Source organism: Erinaceus europaeus, chromosome 2, assembly GCF_950295315.1.
Source record: "Erinaceus europaeus chromosome 2, mEriEur2.1, whole genome shotgun sequence".
Taxonomy (NCBI): Eukaryota; Metazoa; Chordata; class Mammalia; order Eulipotyphla; family Erinaceidae; genus Erinaceus; species Erinaceus europaeus.
The window spans coordinates 186,995,729-187,013,115 of NC_080163.1; the positions used below are offsets into that span (position 1 = coordinate 186,995,729).

The 17,387-nt window shown below is 41.4% G+C and overlaps 1 protein-coding gene across 1 annotated transcript; it reads right to left on the reverse strand.

Annotated features, from left to right (window-relative positions):
- Positions 1–549: 549 nt before the first annotated feature.
- On the reverse strand, positions 550–4,209 carry LOC103127892 (vomeronasal type-1 receptor 4-like). The gene is made up of 2 exons (XM_016195098.2): positions 4,163–4,209; positions 550–1,684 (listed from the first exon to the last, which is right to left on the reverse strand). Exons 1-2 carry the CDS (start codon positions 4,207–4,209, stop codon positions 550–552), a joined length of 1,182 nt encoding a protein of 393 aa, XP_016050584.2.
- Between the last annotated feature and the right edge of the window lie 13,178 nt (positions 4,210–17,387).

Below are 17,387 nucleotides of genomic sequence, written 5' to 3' on the forward strand. Positions count from 1 at the left end.
GGCCTACTGTTTTCAAAATGGAGACCCCCAAATTTTATCTGCAGCATTCTTGGTTTTAGGTTCATGATTATTCAACAATTTGTTTGACTTTATATCTTAACTCTTTTTTCATCCACCAGGTTACAGATGCTACCATGATATCAACCAGACTTACCTTGGCAGACCACCCCACCAATGTGTCCTGGAGTTCTGCTTCCCCAGAGCTCTAACCCACTAGGGAAAGAGAGAAACAGGCTGGGAGTATGGATCGACCTGCCAATACCCATGTTCAGCGAGGAAGCAATTACAGAAGCCAGACCTTCCACTTTCTGTACCCCACAATGACCCTGGGTCCATACACCCAGAGGGCTAAAGAATAGGAAAGCTATCAGGGGAGGGGATGGGATATGGGGTTCTGGTGGTGGGAATTGTGTGGAGTTGTACCCCTCTTTTCATATGGCTTTTGTCAGTGTTTTCTTTTTATAAATAAAAATAAAAAAGCCAAAAATCTATTTATTATTTCAGTATGAAGGGTGAATAATATGCAGAAATTTTAGCAAAAACAATAATTTACATGTTCCTCCTAAGAATAGGGGATTTCCTAATCCTGATGTGGGCAGATAAGATCCTACATAGAGTGGACTCATGGTTCATGAAAAGAAAGGGACTCACAGTGGGAAAACCTAGAGAAATTAGTTCTGAAGCATTCACCAGCCATATGTTCAGATCCTGATAAAAAGCCAAACAAATACTAAACATGGAGGAAAGGGTGTGGAAACATACAAAGGTGCTCAGCAGAAGGAGGATGCTTTGTGTGGCTCTGGACTCAGCTGAGGGTCTGGGGGAAAGCTTAGTCCTGTGAATGCGCTGGACTCGATGTTTGTGCCTGAACAGGATGAAAACCATGGAGCCACTGGACCAGATGATGAGCACAGAAAACAAAATCTCAGGGAATACTATTAGTGTCCCATATACTAAGCCTAAAATTCTGTGGTGATCTACGTTGGAACAGAATTGAAAATCTGCTTGCTTCACAGTGTCCCTGTTGCTCCACTGGCCAGATACATAAGACACATATGCAGGAAAAATCAAATTGACCGAGATGTGCAGAATCCAGCAGAGGGAAAGGGAACAGCCAACATACTTTTGAGCTTTGACTTTCAGCTCTTTCCAGCAGGAGTTCATGGGGCTGATCGTGATGGTCTGGTAGACACTCAAGAGGCAGGTGGTGCCAATGGACACTCCCTTGGTCATTCTGTAAACATAGAAAATAACTTGACAACCTAAGTCACTGATGAAGTGTTTCCACCCCAAAGCTATCATTGTGTTGGGGACGGCTTTGGAGAGAATGAGGAAGAAGTTGGCTAGTGTCAGGTGCATGAGAATCAAATCTGTGTCCCTCATCCTACAACGACTGTGGTAAAGGGAGAGGTAGTGACGAAGAAGAGAGAAATTTCCCAGAATGCCAATGACAGCCTGTGATAGGAAGAGAGATACCGATGACAACCCCCAGGGGGATATTCTGGTGTTTATTGTGCTTTCATTGAAGTGACTGTAGCAATCATATTTCACAGCAAGAAGTTCCCTTAAAGATTTGTGACACCAGTGGCTACTTTGATTCCTTGATCCTATGTGGTTACCAAAGGCTTTCAGTGGCAGGAAGAGATAGAGAAATATCTTAGTGAAGATCTTGGAAATGTCAGTCCTAGGATGAATTGGTTGAGTTAAATCATGACAAGCCATAGCAAAGTAAAAGAAAAGAGAGTCTATCATTTTCAGAGAAGTCTCTAGAATGGTAGCCATATTGAGAAAAAGAAACACTGCAGAAGTTACCTCCCATCATGTGATCCATCAATACTGAGTAGAATTTTTCTCTACATTTAAAACTAAATGGTGAGTTATTATGGAAACATAAAGGTGATTATTTCTGGGTTCCTTGAATATGATAACATTGTCTAAACATCTCAGGATTACTAAGAACAAGCTTGGAATGACATATTCATTTGCTTTTTTAAAGTAACGTTATTTTAAATCTAAAGATATCCCTAGGAACATGCCTAAAATGGTTCTCATAGCTTTCTTCTACCCCAAAATCCCTAATCTAATCTGCTCTGATCCTACTTTCTGATTCCTCTTTATTAACCATCTTGTCTCAGCTTAGGTCATGCCACCTTCTAGACACCAGGCTGCAGACACTACCATAACTCCACCGACTTCTCTGGGCAGTGACCTCACCAATGTGTCCTGGACGCTCACATCTCCAGAGCTCTGGTCCACTAGAGAAAGACAGAACCTGGCTGGGGGTATGGATCAACCTGTCAATGCCCACGGTTAGTGGAGAAGCAGCTGCAGAAGCCAGAACTCCTACCTTCTGCTCCCCATAAACAACCTTGATCCTTACTCCCGTGGGGGAGAAGTGATAGGATGAAGATAAGAGGACTTTGCACTCCAGCTCTATCAGCACCCAGAGAGACAGAAGGAAAAGGAGAGGAACATATGGAGGTAGCTATGATGTTATGAGTAGCTTAGAGGGAAAGAGAGGATTGAATCAGAAAAAGAAGGGGAAACTATGTATAAATGTGGACAGATAGTTGTAGAGATGATGGTTGGACCATGTCTAAAACTTTAGGGGAACTGTAGTGGATTTCAGGGGGGAGAATGAAGATTCAGAACTCTGGTGGTGGGAATGGTATGGATTCAAACCTCTGTCTACATGTAATTTTGTAATATAAAAATATAAAAAAGAAAAAATATCTAAAGATATGCCAAAGATAGAAGTAGATAGAAAGAAGGAAAGAGAGATTGAGGAAATAAAAGTAGATGGAAGGAAGTGAGAATGATGAGCTAGATAATAAAGGAGAGGAACAGAGAGATTTAATGTCAGACACAAACTAATGAAAACTTCATGATATTAAAAAATGGAAAAAATTATTGGAAACTTCAATAAACAAGTTTATAGCATAAATAGCCAATGTAAAATTTTTGACTTATTCATCAGAATATAGGAGCCTCTGTCTACTAAAGGGCTAAAATGAGGCATAGAAAAATACTAATTTCTGGCTTATTTTTTTCCAGAGCACTTCTCAAGTCTAACTTACAGTGGTATATAGGAGTGAACCTGGGATTTTGGAGCATGAAGCATGGGAATCTTTTTGCATAAATATTATGCTATCTATCCCCCCAAATGCCAGTTTTTGATAAGGCTGTGAAAAAAATGTATGATTGTTATACACATCCTGAACATGTTAAATTCATACAATCACTTTATAAATCTACTTCACTTAGCAACCAGATATTTCCAATACCCCAACATTTCACTCCTATGAAGATATTCACCAAAGGTAAATATTATCTCTAGGAGAAACCCAACTTATGAGAGCTTATGTTTCAGGACTACTCACTGCTCAGGAAAGCACACACACCAAAGCAGCACTCCTGCATATAACAGCACAATGAAAAAATAAGTTGGCATCACATGATGGCATCTTGTACGGCAATACTAGTGAGTGATTAAGTTTCACAGCAATACAGGAAGGGAATAGAATACTATGTGTGGGACAGATGGCCAACACAAAGACTTCATAGTGCACAAATCATCCCTGTAAAATACAAAGCAAACCAAAAAGATGCATTTTCTCAAATATTGGAGCAGTTTGAAACCCCTTCACACTTATCAGTCCCATCAACATGCACAAAGCCACTTCTTTCTCAGTGATGGTAACTTAGAGCTCAAGAGGAGTCTCAGAATGACAATATTCTGACTTTGCCCGAGGAGTTGTGTACAGGGTTATTATTTATTAATGCATCTATCTATGAACATAGCACCTGTGAAAGTGGTTGCAATAAATGATACGCTACCTCACAGGGGTTATTTAAAAGGATGGGCACATGATTTGTGTGCGTGTATCAGACCCCGTAGTTGTGTGTCTACAGGATGGAACTAAAAAAGCCAGTCATGTGTTCCCTGCATGAGCCCAGCTCTGCATTGCATGCAATGAGTCTGTGATTCTGTCATGAAACCAGCAGAGCACTCCCCCAGATCCTTGGTCCCTTGTCTGATCTTTACTGCTGCAATTGGCAGTCATCTTACAATCACAATGGTACATACTGGTTTGCAGAGGCTCTAGCATTGGCCATTGGAAGACCCATCTCCTTGAGAGCTCGTAGTTTATGTTGTGCTCACCAGGAGCTGGCCCAGCTGATGGTGATGGTGAAGACTCTCAAAGGCATATCCTGCCAATGAATCACCGGTCAGCTCTGTGTGGATAAACAAAGAGCTCTCAGGGAGACACAGATAAAGCAGTTCTGAGAGGGAAACTCATAGCCATAGAGTCACATATTAAAGAACAAGAAAAAGCTCAAATAAACGACCTTACTGCATACCTTAAGAACTTAGAGGAAGAGGAACAAAGGAACCCTAAAGCAACCAGGAGGACAGAAATCACTAAAATTAGAGAAGAAATAAACAACATAGAAAATAAGAGAACCATAAAAAAGATCAATGAAGCCAAATGTTGGTTCTTTGAAAAATTAAACAAGATTGACAAACCTCTAGACAGACTCACTAAAAAAAGGGAGAAGACTCAAATTAATAGAATTGTAAAAGATCAAGGAGATATCACAACTGGCACCACAGAAATCCTGAAAATCATGTGAAACTTCTACAAAGAACTAGAACTATATGCCACCAAGCTAGAGAATATGGAAGAAATGGAAGAATTCCTAGAAACATATGCCCTTCCAAAACTGAACCAAAAATAACTACAAAACCTAAATGCACCAATCACAGACAAATTAATCAAAACAGTTATTAAGAGTTTTCCCAACAACAAAAGTCCTGGACCAGATGGCTTCACAAACGAATTCTACAAAACCTTCAGGAAACAGTAAATACCTATACTTCTAAAGCTCTTCAACAAGATTGAAGAAACAGGAACACTCCCACTTTATATGAATCCAACATCACCCTGATACCAAAAGCAGATAGGGACACAACAAAAAAGGAAAACTACAGACCTATATCTCTGATGAACATAGATGACAAAATATTAAACAAGATCCTGGCCAACCGATACAGCAGTATATCAAAAAGATTATTCATCACGACCAAGTGGGATTTATCCCAGGAATGCAAGGCTGGTTCAACATACGTAAGTCAATCAGTGTCATTCACCACATCAATAAAAGCAAAACCAAACACCATATGATTATCTCAATAGATGTAGAGAATGCCTTTGATAAAATGCAACACCCATTCATGCTCAAAACACTACAAAATTGGGAATAGATGGGAAACTCCTCAAGATAGTGGTGCTCATATATAGCAAACCTAAAGCCAACATCATACTGAATGGAAAGAAACTGAAAGCATTCTCCCTCAGATCGGGGACTAGGCAGGGCTGTGGTATATACACACAATGGAATACTACACAGCTATTTAGAGCAATGAAACCACCTTCTCTGACCCCTCTTGGATGGAGCTAAAAGGAATTATGCTAAGTGAGCTAAGTCAGAAAGATAAAGACAAGTATGGGATGATCCCACTCATCAACAGAAGTTGAGAAAGAAGAACAGAGAAGGAAACTCAAAGCAGGATTTGACTAAATTTGGAGTAGGGCACCAAAGCAAAACCCTGGGGTGAGGGTGAGGGTAGATGTTCAGCTTCATAGGGTGGAGGGGGGAGGGGTGATGGATGGGACACAATATTTTGGTGGTGGGAATGGTGTTTATGTACACTCCTATCAATTTGCAGTCATATAAGTCACTATTTAAGTAATATGAGAGGGGAAAAACTGAATGTCTCAAACTTTTTAAAGAACAGACTGAGTCTTTTTAATACATAGGCTGAGTCTTTGATATGTTGACTCTCTTAAAAGCTTAGTGCAATGTGGCTTCCTGGGCCGGTGGGGGGTGGGGGTGGCTGGGTGGGATGGGACACAGTCTTTTGGTGGTGGAATGGTGTTTATGTACACTCCTAGTAAAGTGTAGTCATATAAATCACTAGTTAATTAATATGAGGGGGGAAATTAATTGTATGTCTCGAAGTTTTTAAAACACAGACTGAGTCTTTTTAATATATAGGCTGTGTATTTGATATGCGGACTCTCTCAAAAGCCTAGACCAAGTAGATCAGAAGCAACCAGTGGCACAGCTATATAAGATACTGGGTACTATACAACAAACCCTAACAAAAGGACTTTTCAAAGTTAACCCAATTACCAAATAATGTGATGATAACATTAACTATCCATTTTCTTTTTGAACCCTAAGACAGCAGGAACCTCACATCTCCATTATAGAACCTATATTTCCCCCAGTCCTGAAACCTTAGGATAGGGCCCACTTTGCTGCATGCCTCTCCCAATCCATATCAAATAATATTGCATCTGCCGGTCGCAACCTAATCAACGCAATGATTGCCACCTCAACATGCTTCAGCTCAGACTGTGTCCAGAGACTTCAGGTGTGGAATGACAACCCTTCAGCTTCATCACTCGGGTGAGACCTTTCCTTTCATAGTATTCTCTAATTCCATCCCAGGTGGTTCACTTTCTAACAAAGTCCCAAAACCTAGATATATACCAGGTTCTATGAGAGAGAGCATATGTTCACCCGTATCCATAAACTAGTGCAAAATATATACCTGAAAGCAGAAGTACACTAGAGTTTGCAATGAGTACCCCCCCAACACTTCTTCTCCACTGTTCCAATCTTTGGGTCCATGATTGCTCAACAATTTGTTTGGCTTTGTATGTTAACTCTCTTTTTAGCCACCAGGTTCCAGATGCCATCAGGATGCCGGCCAGGCTTCCCTGGACTGAAGACCCCACCAATGTGTCCTGGACCTCTGCTTCCCCAGAGACCCACCATACTAGGGAAAGAGAGAGGCAGACTGGGAGTATGGATTGACCAGTCAATGCCCGTGTTCAGCGGGGAAGCATTACAGAAGCCAGACCTTTCACCTTCTGCAACCCACAATGACCTTGGGTCCATGCTCCCAGAGGGATAGAGAATGGGAAAGCTATCAGGGGAGGGGATGGGATATGGAGACTGTGTGGTGGGAATTGTGTGGAGTTGTACCCCTCCTACCCTATGGTTTTGTTAATTTATCCTTTATTCAATAAAAAATAAATAAAAAAGCTTAGTCCAGGGAGAACAGAATCAACTGGTGGTATAGCTATGTACAAATAATGTCAAAGGACATAAAATTTGGTGATGGTGTGTATGATACAGCAAATCCTAACAAAAGGATTTTTCAAAGTTAACCCATTTGCCAAACAATGTGATTATAACAATAACTATCTATTGTCTTCTTAAACCATAAGACAGCAGGAACCTCCTGCTTTCTCTATAGAGCCTATATTTCCTCCAGTCCTGGAACCTCTGGGGTGGGGCTCACTTTCCTGCATGCTTCTCTCAAGTCATACCAAATGATATTGCATCCGCCGATCCCAACCTAATTAATGCAACGAGTATCACCTCAGCATGCTTCACTTCAGGCTGTGTCCAGAGACGTCAGGCATGGAATGCCAACCCTTCACCCTCATTACGCAGGTGAGACCTTTCCTTTCAGGGTATTCTCTGATTCCATTCCAGGAGGGTCACTTCTGAACAAAGTTCCAAAACCTGGATATTGACCAGGTCCCGTAATATAGAGCATATGTTCACGTGTATCCATAAATTAGGGCAAAATATATACCTGAAAGCAAAAATACACAATAGTCTGTAGTGAGTCAGTATGACGTTCATAATGAAATAGTGTCTACTTAGACTTAGATACTCTCCTCACCTACTCCTTATTATAGTTCTCTCACTCACTCCAAAGCTAACCTTATCAAAGCAAGGACTGCAAAAGCTGAATAAGGGCAACAGACTGGCATACTTTAACTATGATTCTTTAGTCACTATCAGGCCATTCCATCAGCTGGGGCCCTAAGTGGGGAGTCCTGAGATTCCCAAGCAGACTTGATGGCCCTATACTTCGAATACATCCCTCTGTCCTTTGTTACTGGTCATTTCTATCAGGAAAAACACAATAGATCCATTTGTGCCCCCCCCACAGGACCTTGCCCTCCTCTTGGATCAACAATGGTAGAGAATGTTCCATCCTCCAAGGGAAGCTGGACAACATACTCTATGCTACACCTGAGGAAGATGGGTCCTGATATTGAGGCAGCTTGGAATGTTCCTACTCATGACCACAGAATGTGAGCTCAGATCTACAGGGATGCTGAGGTCACATAGGCTCCTAAGCTAATTATGGGCCCTAGATCAGATCAAATTGATGGGTTTTACAGTCAACAATATTTATACCCCTTTCCCATATTAGGGCACTATTTTCTTCCCTGATCCAGCTTTCTGGTCCCTTTTCCAGCCATGACATCATCTCCCCAGACAATAACTTGGATCCACTGACATGCCAGATTCCAAGCTCAGGGGAAAAAAGAAAAAGGAAAAAAAAACCTAGTATAGCCACAAGCTCTTTGGAATTTAACAAAAATATGCCTACTAGCTACCTACAAAATGGAGGACCCCCCAAATCTTCATCTGCACTATTCCAGTCCTTAGGTCCATGATTGGTCAACAATTTGTTTGGCTTTGTATGTTAACTCTCTTGTCAACTACCAGGTTACAGATGCTAGCATGATGCCGACCAGACTTCCCTGGACAGACAACTCCACCAATGTGTCCTGGAGCTCCGATTCCCCAAAGCCCTTCCCCACCCCAGGGAAAGAGAGAGACAGGCTGGGCTTATGGATTGACCTGTCAATGCCCATGTTCAGCGGGGAAGCAATTACAGAAGCCAGACCTTCAACCTTCTGCATCCCACAATGACCTTGGGTCCATACTCCCAGAGGGTTAAAGAACAGGAAAGCTATCAGGGGAGGGGATGGGATACAATGTTCTGGTGGTGGGAATTGTGTGAAGCTGTACCCCTCTTATCCTATGGTTTTGTCAATGTCTCCTTTTTATAAATAAAAAATTTAAAAAAGGATGTATCCTGACTCCTGTCTGAAGCCCACTCAGAGAAATTTACTGTTGTCTTCAGTGCTGCTTTTCTGAGTTGAGGAGAGAAAACAATGTCTCCATGAGCTTCATGACTCAGGATTTTTCAGGGGGATGTGATTACTGTCCCCATCCAGTGCATCCATTACATCCTATGTCCCAAGCTCAATAAAAATATGCTAATAAAGAAAGCATGCCCAGATTATTAAAAAGTTATCCGTAGGATGAACTAGAACTTTGCATTTCATTCTATACTTTAAGCATTGGAGCATGATAGGTACACTTGCATGAGAATTGATTCTTTCTTAAAAATTATCTTTCCTTATTCATTGGATAAAAATAGCCAGAAATTGAGAGGAAGGGGGAGATAGACATGGAGAGAGGCAGAGAGATACCTGCAGCACTGCTTCTCTACTTGTGATGAGAACAGGAGGATTTAACCAGGTTCCTTGTGCATTGTACTATGTGCACACAATCAGGTGCTCAACCACACTGCCCCCCCAAAACTGATAATTTTATCCATCATTCCCGTATGGTAATCAATGGATAGATTTGATAATGAAGATTTTTTTAAAATATATTTTGGGCAGGGACAAGAGAAATGGAGAGGGAGTGGGGAGGAAGACAGGGAAAAGAGACAACTGCAGCATGTTGACACTTACCCTCCTGCAGATGGAGATGGGGTGGGTGTGGTGCACTTGAACTCAGGCCCCTGCTCACTGCCACATCTGTGCTCTACTCGGTGCACCTCCACCCAGCCACCCTGTAGCTGCAGTTCTAAAGTAGCTTAAAATCAGTCTCTCTGTCACTGGGATTCTTACTCTAGAATCATCCTGTTCAGAATGCACTATATTACAGTAAAAATTTAAGATGGGTCTGGCATGTGGACCCACCTTCCTTTAGCAGCTCAGCTCAGCTCATCACTGAGGATGCTTTTCTCCTCCTCCTGCTCTGGTTTAGCTGGAAGTCTGTCTCTACCCCAGACAGGAGCACTTACTCAGACTGGCTTTCCTTGCAGACTCTTCCTCACAGACAGACACACAGAGCTGTCAGTGCTCTCCTTCCCACAGCCAGGATGGGGACTATGTGAGCAGGTCAGGGTGCCAGGTGCATGTGCAAGTAGCAGCCACAGACCCCGAGATATGGGTTTGTGATCTGTGACCTCACCTCCCCCCAGAATTGCAATTATCACTTCAGCTTTAGTGACAATGACAGTGAAGGCTTGGGAAGTTGAAGACAATTATGAACAACTTTTTGTGTGCTGCTAATTAGGAAAAAAAAAGCCATTAAAAGTTTTCTTGTGAATTTCTTTAAAGAGGTTATTGTCTTTGGGAGAGGCTCTGGTGTTATCCAAACCCTAAGTCAGAGAAGGTCACAGAAAGAATGGATGGAAGGAGTGAGTTCACTTGCAAGAGGTGAATTTGTAACTTGCACCATGAGAGAGACAAGAATTCACCAAATTTTACATGTCATCTCTATCAGGAACAGCAATACAAACCCATTTCTGGGCCCCCCATAGGACCTTGCCCTCAACTTGGATCAACGACGGTAGAGAATGTTCCACCCTCTGAAGGGAGGCTGGACAACATACTCTATACTACACTTGAGGAAGATGGGTCCTGATATTGGGGCAGCTTGGAATGTTCCTACTCATGACCACAGAATGTGAACTCAGATCTACAGGGATGCAGAGGTGACATAGGCTCCTATGCTGAATATGGTCTCCAGATCACATCAACTTGATGGGGTTTACACTCAACAATATCTATACACCCTCCCCATATTTGGGAGCTACTCTCTTCCCTGATACAGATTTCTGGTCCTTTTCCCAGCCATGACATCATCTCCCCAGACAATAACTTGGAGCCACCTGTATGTCAGATTTCAGGCTCAGGAAAAAAAAAAAACCTCCTATAGCCACAGGCCCTTTGGAATATGACTAAAATATGCCTACAAGCTATCTACAAAACGGAGGACCCCCCCAACTCTTCATCTGCACTACTCCAGCCTTTGGGTTCATGATTAGTCAACAATTTGTTCGGCTTTATATGTTAACTCTCTTTTTAGCCACCAGGTTCCAGATGCTAGCATGATGCCAACCAGACATCCCTGGACAGACAACCCCACCAATGTGTCCTGGAGCTCTGCTTCCCTAGAGCCCTTTACTGCTAGGGAAAGAGAGAGGCAGGCTCAGAGTATGGATTGACCTCTGTCAACGCCCATATTCAGCAGGGAAATAATTACAGAAGCCAGACCTTCCACCTTCTGCATCCTACAGTGACCTTGGGTCCACACTCCCAGAAGGTTAAAGAATAGGAAAGCTATCAGGGAAGGGGATGGGATATGGAGTTCTGATGGTGGGAATTGTGTGGAGTTGTACCCCTCTTATACTATGGTTTTGTAAATGTTTCCTTTTTATAAACAAAATAAAATAAAATAAAATAAAATAAAAATTTGACAAATTTTATCTAAGGTCTAATGCTATGTCCTAACACATACAACTAAGTAAACTCAGAGCAAATAGTTCTGGTCTTTATGAAATCAGATGTCATAATAGCTTCTCTACAAGAAGAGTAAATTTGGGATATATGTACAGACATTGATTTGTGGAGGTTTGAACTTATATTCCAGAGATTAAAACTATTTTTTATGAGGCAACATTTTCCCAAGAAAAGTTTAAAAAACGACTATCTGGGCAACACATGATATGGACAATGTAGACAAAACCATCTGGGGCCAGGTGGTGGTGGATCTGGTTAAGTGAACATCACAGTGCACAAGGTCCTGGGTTCAGACCCCTGGTCTCCATAGCAGGGGACAAGCTCCACAAATGGTGAAGTAGTGCTGCAGGTGTCTCTCTCATCTTACCATCTTTATCTCCCCATTCCCTCTCAATTTCTCTCTGTTTCTATCTAAAATAAATAAACAACAAAAGTACATTTATAGAAAAACTAATCCATTAGAGTAAAAAATATATAAACCAAAAATATACTGCCCAAATAATGTTTATTTATTCAGAATTTAAATAAGATTATGTAGGGGATCATAAAACCCTGAGGTGGTTCTAATGCCTACAGCAATAAACAGGTCCACAACTCCTATTAAAGTTTTCATGATCTGGGTCCATACTCCTAGAAGGATAAAGAACAGGAAAGCTATCAAGGGAAGGGATTGGATATGGATTTCTGGTGGTGAGAATCATGTGGAATTGTACTCCTCTTATTCTATGGGCTTGTCAACACTTTCATTTTATAAATAAAATAAAAATGTATACTAAAAATAAGCATAAAAATAATAAAGCATTCATGGTGTTATTCAGATATAAAATTTTCTAAAGTATATTTGGAAATATACAATAACCAAAATTTCAAAAGTAATCTTGAGAATAATGAACAAAGATGGGGAAAAACCCAATAATCCTGGGCATATGGTATTGAAATAAAAACAGACATGTACAGGGAAATGCAGATAAAGACAGCAATGGGATACCCCTTCATCTCCATGAGAATGTCATTCATCAAAACAACAGCAACAAGAAATGCTGGAGAAGAAGTGGGGACAAAAGAACCCTCCTGCACTGCTGGTGGGAAAGTATATAGGTCCCACCCCTGTGGAGAGCAGTCTGGAGAACTCTTAGAAGGCTAGAAATGGACCTACTCTGACACCTTGAAATCCTTTCCTAGGGTCTATTCTATGGAACCAAACACACACATCCAAAAAGATCTGTGTATACCTCTCCATAGGAGCACAATTTAACAGCCAAATCTGGAAGCACCCTATGTGTTCAACTGTAGTTGAGTGGCTGAGTAAGTAGTGGTAGATATACACAATGGAGTACTACTCAGCTATTAAGAATAATGCATTTACCTTCTTCACCTTATCTTCGATCTGTCTTGAAGGAATCATGTTAAGTGAAATCATCCAGAAAGGTAAGGATGGATATGGGATGATCTCACTCATACACAGAAGTTGAGAAATAAGAACAGAAGGGGGAAACACAAAGCAGAACTTGGACTGGGCTAGGTGGCTAGGTGGGGAGGGGCTTTGAAAAGTTCCAAGATGGTGGAAGAGGACTTCTTGGGGGTTACATTATCTTCCAGAAAACTGACATTTTATATATGTAGCAACAACTGCATTTACTGTTTAATGTAAACCATTAATCTTCACAATAAAAAATTAAATGACGAGTAAAAAAGAGCTAAGGGATCCCCACAGTTTACCCGACCACCCTGAAGATGGTGGCTTGGCCATAGCATCAGAGAGCTAGGGTAAGAAAGAGAAAAACAGGAAACCATTTTCTTTCTTTCCTCTCTCGCTTTCTTTCCTTTCCTTTCTTTCTTTCTCTCTTTCTTTCCTTCCTTCTCTCTTTATCTCTTCCTCTCTTCTTTCTCTCTTTTGTTCTTTATGTTACTGCCATTTGATTGGGGAATTAATAGTTCACAGTACAATGCAGGCTAGTAGAACTGAATCGAGGGAGCAGAGAATAAGCCACACTTAGGTAACAAGAATTTTGTGATAAAGGAACCAGGAAGATAAAATGGAGACGGGAAAACCTCTTTATTAAATGACGCTGAAAAAACTGGAGTGTCTAATGTGAATTCTAGAGGAAAAGTCAAAACAACAGGCCATTACACACTTAACCAAAGATTTGTGGAGTCAACCTATAGAGCACAGAATTTGCCTGCTAAAGGCTCAGCTGTGATGCCCAGTGCCCAGTGCCGGGCTGAGCTTCACGGGCGGGAGACAGAGATGACCAGAGATTCATGGCTGAGTGGTACGCAGTTCAATCTTTATTCATGTGGAACTCAGCACAATCTAAGCTATCTCTAATCACAATCTTTTTCTTCTCTATCCTGAGGTGGAAGAGTCAGGTCCGTAAAGGATGTAAGTAGGATAGGGGGAGGGGAGAAAGAAAAATCGAGAACCAGTGAGGATTAAACCAATGTCCTAGAGGCAGAGGGGTGCTCAGTCAACAGTGGCTATGCAAATAGAATACAGTGTTAAGCAGGGGGGATCAAACCAATGAAACAGAAGGGGTCTTAGCAGCAGAATTTAGAAGCATACCAACAGCCCAGCACCACCATAGGCCAAAGCTGTGCAGTGTTCAGTGTGCTCTTTCTGGGACTCTCCTTAAAATAAACAAATCTTTAGAAAACATTAAGTGTTTGAGTAGACATTCCTGCAAAGAGGGTGACAACTCAACACTTAGATGGAGCTCTGAATCATTAGTCACTAGGGAAATGAAATTGCAAGTACAAATGGCAAACCAGAACTGGATCCAACAGACTTCAGATGAAGACCTATGAGCTTAGCTGGTGGTAGGATGGGTAAGTTCAGAGGACAGTGAGAATAAGTCAGCATACAAAGTTGTAGGGAAAGGAAGTTGATAAAAGCTTAGTCACATGAGACAAAGAGTGACAGACAAGTCAGGGAGGGAGATTCAACCACCAGCATGGTTTTGGACCCAGAGAACTGTTAGAAATAGTCTCCAAGAGCAAAGAGGAAAGATAAAGAGGAATGGGAGGGATCCCCACACTTTACAAGAAACCCCTGAAGATGGTGGCATGGCCTTAGCTGTGAAAGCCAGGGTAAGAGGGAGAGAATCAGGAAGCTGTTTTCTTTTTTTGTTTATTTATATTACTACCATTTTATTGAGGGATTAACGGTTCACAGCACTATTGTTGACACATGGTACAGTTTCTCACCTCCCTCCGATAGATCTCTGCAAAGCATTCCCCTCCCAACCCATGTCCTTTTTCACAATTATGCCTGTTCTTGGGTTGAACAAGTTAATTTAATCCCAACACAGAATTGGAAGGGTGACTGGCTTCAGGGCTTGTTTCCTGTCTTATTCAATAGCCAGGTGTGGAGCCTTGTATGTTAATATTCTTATTCAGAATGATTAGTGATGTAGTGAGTGTTTGCACTTGCAAATGTCTTAAGTTCTGTTGTGGGATGAGAGCCTTCCTTCTTCCCTTCCTTCCTTCTTTCCTTCTTTCCTTCCTTCTCTTTTTAATAAAGGATTTAATATTGAGTTGTGCATAAGCATCCCCTCCAGTGGAGTAGCAGTAGTTCTCCCAGGGTCACAGATAGGTTTGATTACTACTTCTATATATCTATATCTCCATTTTTCTTTTTTTATTGTGTTTATTAGAGATTTAACATTGATTTACAATTAACATTGATTTACAATTAACCAGGGGTATAATTTCATACACATCAACAGAGCTCTGCATCCAGTCCCCTCCATTAGAACTGCAGTAGTCCTCCCAAGCTTATGGATATAGGCTTATTCTGTATTATCTGTCTATCATCTATGTAATCTATGTATTCACCTACCCCAATCTTTTCTATGGTCTTACATTTCCTTCCTTTCTAAGTCACCCCTATTCCTATTACTACTTCTGTGCAGCCTTCCTTTTTTTCATCTTCTTTCTCAGTGTCCTGATGGGATTGGGGTGCAGAGCCTTCTAGTCTTTCCCCCCTAAAATTTCTTCCCCTCCCATTCTTTGAGGGGTCTCTTTGTTTGGGTGGTGGTTTCTTTGGCTGTGCAGAAGCTTTTCAATTTGATGTCGTCCCAATGATTTGGGTGTGTATCATCAATGATTTCCTTGAGGTTTAGGTGGGAAAGTGTTCCACCAATGTTTCCTTCTAAATATTTGATAGTTTCTGGTCTAACATCCAGGTCCTTAATCCATTTGGAGTTGATTTTGTTTCTGGTGATATAAAGTGGTTCAGTTTAATCCTATTAAAAATAATTATTTATATCTTTATTTCCTTTTGTTGCCCTTTTTATTGTTGTTGTTATTGAGGACAGAGAGAAATAGAGAGAGCAGGGGATGATAGAGAGGGGGAGAGAAAGATAGACACCTGCAGACCTGCTTCACTGCCTGTGAAGTGACTCCCCTGCAAGTGGGGAGCCGGGGGCTCTAACCGGGATCCTTACACCAGTCTTTGTGTTTTGCATTACGTGTGCTTAACCTGCTGCACTATTGCCTGATTCCCCAGTTTTATTCTTTGCATGTAGAAATGTTCCATCCTCTGAATGGAGGATACTCTATCTACCATCTGAGGAAGATGGGTCCTGAAATTGGGGCAATTTGGAATGTTCTTACTCATGACCACAGAATGTCAGCTTGGACCTACAGGAACACAGCAGTTACATAGGCTCCTATACTGAATATGAGCCTCAGATCAAATTGATGGTGTTTATAGTCAACAATATTTATACACTTTCCCATATTTTGGAGCTACTCTCTTCCCTGATCCAGCTTTCTAGCTCCTTTTCCATCCATGACAACATTTCCCCAGACAATAACTTGGGTCCACCTGCATATTAGTTGTCAGGTTCAGGAAAAAAAAACTAGTAAAGTCATGGGCTCCTTGGAATATACCTAAAATTGACCTAATAGCTATTTCCAAAATGGAGACCCCAAATTTCATCAGCAATATTCTTGGCTTTAGGTTCATGATTAGTTAGCAATCTTTTCTGCTTTATATGTTAACTCGTTTTTTTTAGCCACTAGGTTCCAGATGCTACCATGATGCCAACTGGACTTCCCTTGGCAGATGACTCCACCAATGTGTCCTGGAGCCCTGCTTCCTCAGAACTCTGCCCCACTAGGGAAACAGAGAGACAATCTGGGAGTGTGGATCAACCTGCCAAAACCCAGTTCCGTGGGGAAGCAATTACAGAAGCCAGACCTTCCACCTTCTGCACCCTATAATGACTTGAGGTCCATACTCCCAGAGGGTTAAAGAATAAGAAACCTACCAGGGTAGGGGATGGGATACAGAGTTATGATGATGGGAACTGTGTAGAATTGTACCCCTCTTATCCAATGGTCTTGTCAGTGTTTCCATTTTATAAATAAGAAAAAGAAATATTCCCCTTAGGGAGTATGGACCAAAACTCTTTTTGGGGTATGGAAGGTTGTAGTTCTGCTCTGTAATTGATTCTTCACTGGACATGAATGTTGGCAGATTGATCCATACCCCAGCCTGTTTCTGTCTTTCTCTAATGGGGTAGGGCTCTGGAGAGGCACAGCTCTAGGACACATTGCTGAGGGCGTCAGGCACCTTATTAACCACAGTGATTTCCAACACATGAAGTCTCAGACTTGCTGTAGCTAAAGGCAGTTTCAACCTTGACGTTTCATTCTATCTTCAAATTTTATTCCACATTTTATATTATTGATATTATTTTTATTATGTATATGTATTCCCCTAAAATATTTTTCTTTTTTTTCTCTTTTTTTTTTAAAAATATTTTATTTAAGAAAGGATTAATGAACAAAACCATAAGGTAGGAGGGGTACAACTCCACACAATTCCCACCATCCAATCTCCATAACCCACCCCCTCCCCTGATAGCTTTTCCATTCTCTATCCCTCTGGGAGCA

Excerpts from the sequence above, each read along its gene's own strand:
- LOC103127892 (XM_016195098.2), bottom strand. The coding sequence starts at position 4,209 with ATGCCTTTGAGAGTCTTCACCATCACCATCAGCTGGGCCAGCTCCTG. Across the intron at positions 1,685-4,162 it reads ATCAGCTGGGCCAGCTCCTG|GACTGACATTTCCAAGATCT; the intron begins GTGAGCACAACA and ends AATTCATCCTAG.